This window comes from Zosterops lateralis (genome assembly GCF_965231275.1).
Source record: "Zosterops lateralis genome assembly, chromosome: Z".
Classification (NCBI taxonomy): Eukaryota; Metazoa; Chordata; class Aves; order Passeriformes; family Zosteropidae; genus Zosterops; species Zosterops lateralis.
Window position 1 is genome coordinate 26,122,037 of NC_139800.1, and position 10,887 is coordinate 26,132,923.

The 10,887-nt window shown below is 43.6% G+C and overlaps 1 protein-coding gene across 1 annotated transcript; it reads left to right on the forward strand.

The window, feature by feature from the left end:
• Positions 1–6,822: 6,822 nt before the first annotated feature.
• LOC310922685 (uncharacterized protein) lies at positions 6,823–8,686 on the forward strand. Its single transcript, XM_083883420.1, has 2 exons — positions 6,823–7,720; positions 8,639–8,686. Exons 1-2 carry the CDS (start codon positions 6,868–6,870, stop codon positions 8,665–8,667), a joined length of 882 nt encoding a protein of 293 aa, XP_083739546.1. The 5' UTR covers positions 6,823–6,867; the 3' UTR covers positions 8,668–8,686.
• Positions 8,687–10,887: the final 2,201 nt, after the last annotated feature.

Genomic DNA, 10,887 nt, shown 5'->3' on the forward strand with positions numbered 1-10,887 from the left:
TTATTGTATGCCACACAGATCAAAAGTAAGTGCAGGCAGGTAAAAAGTCTTGATATCCAGCTGGGTAGGATGGTTTGAGAGCGTCACGGACTCTGACTGTGAGATAGCACAATGCTTCTGCTTCCCCAGTTAATTAAGTTAGGATTGAATACCCATGGATAGGAGATAATAATATCAGCCACATAAAAAGGATATGTGATATTGTAGATTAGGCTTATAGGAATGGTTTTGTCTCTCTGACAGGGAGACAAAAATGTGCTGCTGCTAAACTCCTGGAAATGGGACTCCTGCCATATTGAGGAGCATGCTTTAGTTTGTTTTTTGGCTTTTTGTTTTGTTTTGTTTTTTCATTTATTATTTCTAATCCCCATTCAGTAAAACCCCATACCTTTGAGTTACATACAAGGGAAATGGCAGAAAAGGTGACAAGCCCAGGAAACTGCCAAAGGTGAACTTTTCAACTCACAGGAACATCTAAAGCCAGGCTGTAAATAGGATTACTTTTATTAGACTGCTGCCTGCTGCAGCTGTTCTTGTTAAGGGTCTGTCACTCTGCCCATTGTGCTCAGTGCAGTGACAGGCAGCCCAGACCTGGGGGACCCCATGCAGACCCCACTGACACCTGTCACTCAGGTGGAGTCATCCCTTCAACTCAATAACAGAGCATAAAACAGGATTTCAACCTGCTTTACAGAAGATGGGCAGCTGTGGGATTTCCTCTTTGACAGAAACATGGGTCATCAGTACAAGGTCAGAGAAACCTCCTAAAGCCTCCTCCCCACTGTGGATGTGCCTCCAAAACTGAGGCAATTCTCCACCAGGCTACAACATTGGTGGTTAAACTCTTCTCTAGTTTAGATTTTTTTTTTCCCATCACCTCCTAGTACAGTGCCGGAATCACAGAGGTTTGAACAAGGCAACATGAAGGCTTGATAAGAAATAATCAAGATTTCATTCAAGATCTGAAGTGTTCTCAAGGTCTGCGTCACTACAATACAAGCTGGGGGTGTGAAAAGAGATAATTCTCAAGGAGGCATGAGGATTAAGGCAATATTTGCACTTCACACTTATGGAAAAGAAGATTCCACCAGACAAAAGAGAATAAGGAAGGAGCCATAGGGAGGACTTCTTGGAAAGACCAAGAGTTTTAGCAAATATTTTGTAGACTGTCCCTGATACTGTTGCTGAACATCCATACTTGTAGAATATTACATCTGCAAGTTGAGCTATGCTTCAAGAGGAGAAACTTTCTCTCAAATTATCATTTTTTACCCCTGGAATCTCAAATGCATATCTATATATTTCTCTCTTTCTCCCTCTCTCTCTCTCTCTCTCTCTTTTTCTCTATACATACATACATACATACATACATATATATATATATATATATGCACACATACATAAACACATCCATAGACATGTTCCTGGGGTAGTCCTGTGCAGAACCAGAGGCTGGACTTCAGTGGTCCCTGTGAGTCCCTTTCAACTCAGAATATTTTATCTGTGGTATATACAGATATATTTAAGCATTTGCACCTCCAGTTTCTATAAGCCTCTCATGAAAGCCCAGTTCAAGCTGGTAAAAAGGTACCACACCACAGAAGGCTGGAATTCTACCAGCGCATTTCAGTCTGTCTAAGTCATCCTTCATTTTACAGGAGTATTTGAAAGCTGAAGTTTTGTTCTAGACAAACACTGCAGTAGACGCCCAAACTGCATCAATTTCAGTATATGATGCAATATGAATTCCAGAAGTGTTATAGGGAAGCTGAGAAGCTGTGGGCCAGACTGGAGAAAAGATCCAACATTCAGATTTTCGTTACTCTGCAAAAGCAATTATGTACCTGTGTCAAGGACAAGCAAAAATTTAAACTTTTCTTAAAAAGGACATTTTGCCTGGGTATGAGGTAAAACATCTTCAGTGTGTGGATGACCACATATGGAGCAGAGACCAAAGATTGTGGAGTCTTCCTCACTGGAGATATTCCAGCACTATCTAGATACCTCCTGTGCTCTGGGATGATCCTGCTGGATCAGGGAGGTGGGGCCAGATGATCCACTGTGGTCCCGTCCAGCCTGATCCATTTTGTGTGTGATTCTGTGTGATACACACTTTTAAATTGCTATTCTGTTAATTTTGATTAATGTTATTACAGTGCTATAAAATTGCATGGGTTTATAAAATAAATTATCTGGATATGTCCTGCAGGAAGCATTTGCAGCAATACATTTCTAATAATACCTCTTATTATTTCCTTTCTCAGAGCGGTTTTTAGGAGTGCACATCTCAAATCATACAAACAAAAAGCTATTAAAATGATCTTATAAAAGCTGTTATGTTTCATGACCTGATTATATGTATTCTGTTTCAGGACAAGCACACTATTTGGAAAATTATAGTCTTAGTCTAGTCACCTTCTGGAGAAAATTCCTAGTTATATTCCTGACTGACATTACCTATTTCTCCAAGTGATTTTGTCCAGTTTCCATGATACAAATCATCATCTATACAGAAGAAGACCAGGTCCAAGTTCAGCCCTGATTTATCTCCACCAATGCATAAAAGGGTAAAGAAAATCCACTAGAAACAAGTTTAAAAAAAAAAAAAAAAAAAAAGAGAGGCACACCATGAATTGCATGGAAGATAAATGCCAAAGACCTGAGTATCATTTACATCAAGACAGAATAAAGAATCTGTGAATGAGAACTGGAGACAGGCTGTGCTTCTCTTTATTTCTAGCTAAAAATATGCTGGATTTTTTTAGGGGTGTGCATTCTCATTTGTTTGTGAGAGTAATTTTTTACATTAACAGGAAGGGTTTTGAGCACTAGGTGAAAGGTTCAGTGTTAAACTGAATTTGCAAATTCCAGCTCTCCAGAATTCACTTATCTCTCTCTGAAAGTATCTGTCTATCTCTTCATCACAGGCTTTACAATGACTGGCTATTATGTGGGGGTCAAGCTCATTCTGAGGAAGGAAAATATACTGAATTAAGATGTATAAGAGATTAACCAGCTCAGGTTAATTGTGTTTTCATTTTCTTTAGGATTTATCAATATTGTAAAATAAATCTCTTTATGTTTTGCAGTTATTAACAGAAAATGGGACACTGCATAATAGTGACAGTCATTATCATCAGATCTTAAAACAAAAACGTTCCTTTCTGTTGGAAGCCCAATGAAGTGGTTGCATGTAACACTGTTTCTATAAACTCCCTGCTATTTCTTCTTTTTCTGTTATCATTCACCATGAGATCTTTTTACTCTTGCTTACAGCAACGCCATCCAGAAGGCATCTCTGTGCCTGTTGAAACTACTGTTCCTGTCAGCTTTCCTTTCTAGGCCTTGTAACATCTTTTTGTAACTGTGGCCGTCTCACTTCCTTGTGTGGAATGGTCTTTCTGTGTCAATAATTGAAAGCACAGAGGAAGTGAGACACAGGCCATATAGGGCTAAAGGGGTGGGCAGGGCAAAGAGGGGATGGTAACAATAAAATAATCAAATCAAATCAATCTCCGTGATCCCTGAAACAGAGGAGGTGTTTTGCATCATTTTCCTCATGGCTGAGTCTGTGCCCAACCACTGGCCCTGGAGGTGCTGGTGCCAGTGGCTGGACAGGAGCCCAGGAGTGCCCAGGTGGGCAAGGGGCCGATGGCCCCTGGGCTGTCCCAGCCATGGTGTGACACAGCCCCAGGCAGGGCCTGTCCCCTGGGCTGGCACTGCTGAGGGACCTCCAGTGCTGGGGACAGCTCTGGGCCCCTCAGGACAAGAGAGACACTGAGCAGCTGGAGCGTCTCCTGGGAAGGGAAGGGAACTGGGGAAGGGGCTGGAGCCCCAGGAGTGGCTGAGGGAGCTGGGAGAGGGGCTCAGCCTGGAGAAAAGGAGGCTCAGGGGGGACCTTCTGTCTCTGCACAACTCCCTGACAGGAGGGGACAGCCGGGGGGTCAGGCTCTGCTCCCAGGGAACAGGGACAGGAGGAGAGGAAATTGACGCAAGGGTCATCAGGAAAGGTTTAGACTGGATATTAGGGAAAAGGTCTTCACTTTGGTTATGAAACACAGGCTTCCCAGGGCAGCAGTGGAATCATCATCCCTAGAAATGTTCAAAGCAGTGCAGATGTTGGACTTCGGGACTTGGTTTAATGCTAAGCTTGGCAGTACTGGGTTGAGGGTTGGACTTGATTATCTTAGGGGTCTTTTTCAACCTTAACAATTCCATGATTCCTCGAAATATAGTCTTTGAACAAAGCAGTTGTGTTTTACAAATACTTTGTTGCACACCAGGGATACTCCAACAGCAGACACAGACCTTTCCTGCAGCTGTACCTATCAATAAGGGATTGTTAATACAGACATGTTGAAATACCAGTATTCTGCCTTGCTGCAGATCTGGGGACACAAGCCTTTTGTACCTGCCTCTGATTTTATTTAATTTTCCACCTGAGCTGAAACCCAGAGCACTAACTGGGTCTCAGCAAAAAAAAAAAAAAAAAAAAAAAAAACCAAAAAAAAAAAAAAAAAAAAAAACCAAAAAAACAACCCCACCAAAAAAAAAAAAAAAAAAAGTACCAGGCCCCAAGGTACTCAGCCAAGGTCACTGGGGGCACCTGATGTCACTTCGTAAGATGAAGCACCACTTTCTCCCTTGCATTACACTAACTATCCTAAAATACATATTTAGTGCTATCTAAACTCGCGTAGGAAGTGCTGGGGAGGAGGCTGTACATTCCTCGTTATGGTGATGGAGTGTTTACAACAGCAACCCTTTTAGCAATAATGAATTTCCTCATTCATAGGAGAGCTCCCTAGGGTAAAGGGAGTATCCAGCAATCAAGAGTTTTGAATTTCCTTTATGCTCACTAAAATGAAACAAACAGACAAAAATCCTGAATAGGGTAATAAAAACCCAAAGCTAAACAAGGTGTCAATCTGAGCACCACAAATAAGCCTGTAAGCAGGAAAAGCTGTGCAAGCACTCAGTTCTTGCCACTTTGTTGAAGATAAAACTAGAACCAATTTAGAGCCAATATTAGCTCAATCATGATTGATCTTCCTTAACTTTATTCTTACTTCTTTAATAGCTCAAAGGACTTTCTGCAGTGGATACAAGAGGGGAATAGTTCCAGATCTTAAAATGTCTGAATCATATTCAGACCAAGTCCAATGATCCTCATGTATTGCCAAAAGAGCCTAGAGTGAGCAGTTTTGTCATTAACTTAGCTCTGTTATATGACTGACAACATTAGAAAGCTGAAACTTCCTAATTCAGACGTTTTCTTATCCATAAATGATCTTCTGTGAAAACATACGTTTTTTCTCTCTTTAGCCTGAAGTGAATGGAAAAATACATTAGAATGAGAAACTGAAGTATTTACACACAGCCCAAACTGAACATGATTTCTCATAAAGCTGGAAAAATAGGTGTTGAAGTCTAGCCCCATCCAGCCCCCAAGCTCTCATGGCCTCTCACTAGAAAAACACTCTAGGATTATCTAACTGTCTAATGTCACGACTGATTATATTTTAAAATATGACATTTTCCAGTCTAAGTTATTATTTAAAATATTTTTCATTGTATACTTCATGTGGTGTTTATCAAGAGTTTCAAAGATAGAAACAAAATGCATCTAAATATAAAAGATTTTTTCCCCACAAACTTTATTTGTGGCTTTATGTCTTTCAATGCAGCAACTGTTTTCTTCTAATTTTTCATTTCAACTTGTTGGAAAAGCAATTTTTATTTGGCTAAAAATCCAAAATGTACAAATTACACCTGTAGTTAGCAAAATCGCACGGAAGATCACGTGATGTACGAGGAGAATAGGGTCCTCCTCCTTTCCATGCTGCTGCCCTGTAACCTTGCTGTCTATCCCCTTCTGAGAGTCACGTGGGCGCACCGAGGTCACTTAAGCAGGTGCCTGTGGGAAATAAATCGCATTCCACCGTTCATCATATTGGTGTCACGCGTGGTCTGTTCGGCCAGTTTGTAAGTTCGCCGTGGCCCCCGATTTACCAGGTCGCCAGCCTCACACCAGAGGCAACAAGTGGTGCCGAAACCCGGGAACGCGCCCCCCCCCCCAACACGTGGGGTGTGTGCGCTCAGGGCAACGGGTGACACGCTGATAACGGGAGGCGACCAGGGCGCTACGACCGACCCTGGTGGAGGAGGACACTCCTCAGTACCACCGGCATGAAGATGCTGAGCAAGGTAATTTCAGAAATTTATGTACAGTGGGGAATTAATATTCTGTATTCAGAATGCTGGGAACTGTGTACTAATGTGCTAGTGAGAGACGTTATAGTCTCTGCTACCAGCAAAAATCTTAAAAGCTGGGGAAAAGTGTTGAAAGCTCTGCAGAAAGCGCTGGAGGAACAGGAGACGTGGGCTGCAGCTCAAAAATGCCTGAGGTTAACTCCCAGGCTGGGCATCGGAGCAGCCACACAGACTGCGTTTGAAAATGATCGGGCTGAGAAAGAACAGGGCCTTGAAACTGATAACCTTTCGCGGTCCTTGCTCAGGAGTCCTCGCACGGAGAGCGAGCGGGTGCTTGAAACTAACATGCAATCGCGATCCTCATCCCCGGTCCTAAAGTCCCTTTCTGCGGTCGGGTTTAACCCATCAGAGAACCCCCCTAGCCCAAGGGCAAGTGTTGTGAGTGCAGATTTAAGGCAAATAGACGTGAGGCCACCTCCATATGCACCACAACATGGCGTCGAGGCTGAAGAAGAAGGGCAGAGCTCCGTAGAATTTCGTGCCACAGACACGCGCGGTTGGGACCAAAAAGGGGGAGGTGTGGTCCTCGGAGGGGAGGAGAAATCGGAGCCCAATCGGAGAACGGGTTCCCCAGCCATTCCTTTTAAGGCAGAAATGCCTCTGGAAAGGAGGCAGAGCAGGAGGAGTGGCACACCCACCCACCAGAAACCCAGAGGGTGGAGTCAGAGCAAAAAGCACAGGAGACAGGGAGTGTCTGACCAGTTCACTTCCTCTCACTCGGAGGAGGAGGAGGTCGAGCAGGTCTCAAAGCCGGTCCGAGAGGGGTGGTGCAAAGGACGTGAGTGCAGAGAACGAGGATGTGAATGCAGGGAACAGGGACGTGAATGCAGGGAACGAGGATGTGAATGCAGGGAACAGGGACGTGAGTGCAGAGAACGAGGACGTGAGTGCAAGGAACAGGCAAGTGAATACAAGAGACAGGGACGTGAATACAAGGGACAGGCAAGTGAATACAAGGGACAGGGAATTGAATACAAGGGACAGTGTCACACCAGTGGGGAGTCTAGTGATGATTCAAATTCTAGTACAGACACAGAGGACACACCAGCAATTTTCTTTAAGCACACAGACTGGCCCATGAGGCATGCACGTAGAAAAAACACTAAGTTCATGCCCCTGACAGACTGGGGAAAGATACAAACAGCACTTGCAGACCTGCCAGAGGCTGCAGCACAAATATTTCCAGTGAAAAGACTAGATAACAATTTGCCTTCGAGTGTCTTTCCACAGGTTGTCCACTACAGGTTGCCAATCAAACTTCCGGCTTTGTTCTTGTGTATCAGTTTTGCGCTGCCATCAGTTCACCTAGGCGCAGGTAATCATCCCTACCAGCCAAGCATCTGGACCTTTAGGAACTTTATCACCGGCGATGTGATAGGTTGGTCCGAAATCAACTCACCCGCGTGGATGGTGCGTCTGACAGACATCTTTACGAGAGACCGATCCGGTAAGGCAAGAGTTATTGAAGAAGGGACATACTGGTGTCCAAGCCACAACCCCGGAAAGAGTTATTGCACTAAATCAGGTTACTGGTTTTGTAGGTATTGGGGTTGTGAGACCATAGTAACAGGTAACCAGTGGAAACCTCCAAAGGAGGATGAGTTCCTAAAAGTAACGAATTGGCCGCACGGCTGTATATCAAGAAGTACATACCAAGGTAAACACCCAGGAAATTGCTCTCACCTCACAGTCACAGTACTGCGACCCCAAGACCCAATATGGGCGATAGGCAGATTGTGGTCAATGTACAGGCGTGAAGACGACTCAATACGCCTGGCCCCTGACTGTGGCACAGTTATACAGATCATCAGAACTCATCCACCCACACGATACATTGCAGTAGGGCCCAACGAGCTGATAACCTCACAGAGAAAACGCTCGTTGCAATGGCAGAGCCTGATCCAGTACCAGCCAGTCCCAGACCCGAAGTAGCCTCGCAGGGTCTGTTCGATCGAATGCTATACGCTGCGTTTGCATCACTAAACTACTCACAACCTAACCTGACCAAGTCATGTTGGTTGTGCTATGACGCCAAACCACACTTTTACGAAGGAATAGGTGTCAGCACAATGTTTGAATACTCTAAAGGAGCCAATCCCAAACAATGTAAGCGGGACACTTCCCGCAAGGGAATTACTCTGGGAATGATCTCAGGGTACGGACTGTGCATTGGCAGCAGATCCCTAGCCACTCAAAACAAACAGCACTGTAACACCTCGATCACCCTAGACCAACAACAGTCATGGGCCATTCCAGCACCAGGGAGTGTGTGGGCTTGTCATACCACAGGTATCACCCCATGTGTCTCCATCAGGCAGTTTGATGCAACTAACGATTTCTGTGTTCAAGTCGCTGTCATCCCTAGGATCCTGTACCACACAGATGACGAAGTAATGCTCCACTTCGAAGCACGCTATCGCGAAAAGGGAGAACTGGTAACAGCTGTCAGTTTGGCAGTACTTCTAACTCTAGGTGGAACAGGAGCAGCTACAGGCATCTCTTCGCTGGTCACACAGAAGCAGAATTTGTTGCAGCTCCAGCGAGCAATTGATGAAGACCTCCTTGAGATTCACAAAAACATTTTAAAACTGGAAGAATCTCTGTTCTCCTTGTCGGAGATGGTGCTGCAGAACTGACGAGGTTTGGACCTGTTGCTGATGCAACAGGGAGGACTTTGCGCTGCATTGAACGAAGAATGCTGCACATATGTTAACCATTCAGGTCTGATCAGGCAATCCATGGCAGAACTTAAAGAAAGACTTACACGCCGTGGCCAAGAGTTCCAGCAGCGAAACTGGTTTGATTCACTGTTCAGCCAACATCCTTGGATTGCCCCCGTTGTCTCCACCTTGATCGGACCAGTGGTTACCATGTTGCTTGCCCTCGTGTTCGGCCCTTGTTTGCTTAACAAAATAACCCAATTTGTTAAAGCTCACTTAAGCAGAATTGACATTATGCTTTTAGAGCAAAGACAGCTAGCTTGAAAAGACAGCAACGTCAGCATTTATTGGCTACAAGTTTAACTTGCTCGCACATTCTACTAACAAGTTGTTTCAGTTCTTTGTTGTTGTTATGTTTATGCAGTTTGTGTAGGTTGAAAGTTTTATTAGTCATAGAGAGGGGGGAAATGTAGTTAGCAAAATCGCACGGAAGATCACGTGATGTACGAGGAGAATAGGGTCCTCCTCCTTTCCATGCTGCTGCCCTGTAACCTTGCTGTCTATCCCCTTCTGAGAGTCACGTGGGCGCACCGAGGTCACTTAAGCAGGTGCCTGTGGGAAATAAATCACATTCCACCGTTCATCATATTGGTGTCACGGGTGGTTTGTCCGGCCAGTTTGTAAGTTCGCCGTGGCCCCCGATTTACCAGGTCGCCAGCCTCACACCAGAGGCAACATACACCTGACCTTCCACCATAGGTGATAGCAAAGGGATTGGATTCTATTCCCATCCTTCCTTACCCCCAAGGAAAAAGGAATAATCCCTGACGTATAACTCATTTTTATAGTCAGAAAGAGCATTTCTTGTAACTAAGTCTAAAGCTACTCAGTTGTGAAAAATGACACTGAGCATGACTGAAAGATGAATTCCCCAGAGAACAGAAAAAAAGACAAAAAAAAAAAAAAAAAAAAAAAAAAAAAGTATAGGAACTTTCCATGTCATGTGTCACTATTCTTTCATGGCCTGAAGCTACAAAGCAATGCTTTCATTTCAACAGAGAGCAGGGACAGACTACTTAAGCTAAATATCACTTTTAACTTCCTTTGGGGACCATCAGTTATAGTTGCCCATAAATGTTTTGTAATAGGCAGGCTCATAAATCCAGGTGACAATCTCCACTTTCAGCAGCTCTAGGAACAGTACCCAGTTGGAGTGGGTTTTAAAGCACATTGCCCAAATAATTGCAACAGGGTGATTTGGACTGTTATTTCTTTTCCTCTACTTCAACACTGGTCAAAGAAAATATATTCTTAACGGAAATACTTTGTTTCTTCTAAGTTTTTTATAGCCAGAGAAAACAAAGCACTTTTGACAGCTTTTGTAGATAATACTCCCCTAAAGCTCTTTATGCCTAAAGTGACAAACCTCAGTGCTCCAACTCACACACCTAAACCTCATTATTATTGTTGTTTGCAAATCAACCTGATTTTCAGAAGGACTTCCAAAAGGAATTGTCAGGGGAACATCTTCAAAAATGTCTCCAAGATGAACAACATATCCAAGACTTTGTGATTGCCAGGTGCTGCCTGGTGCACATCCAGCTCATCACTCTCTGAAGTGCATTTGGGCCCCTTTACCTCAGTAGTGTTATTTTCAAAAATTATAGATGACAAAGTCAGTCCTGTAAGCCTTTTCATGAATTAAGAGTCAATTTCTGATTATAATAAATCCCTGTCATTTCAACAGAAAGAATAGAAAGAGGCATTGAAGGAAATTATACTTTAGGCATGGAACTTTTCTTCTTTTCAACAAGAAAGCCACAATACAGAAACACTTTCTTTTTGTCTTTGTTTTATGTTGTTTGCTGTATTCCTCTCACACTTTTTAGCTTTTCTTACCTTTTTCAGACAAATTTCAAAATTTCCAAATTAGGGTAAATATTAGGCTAGTCTG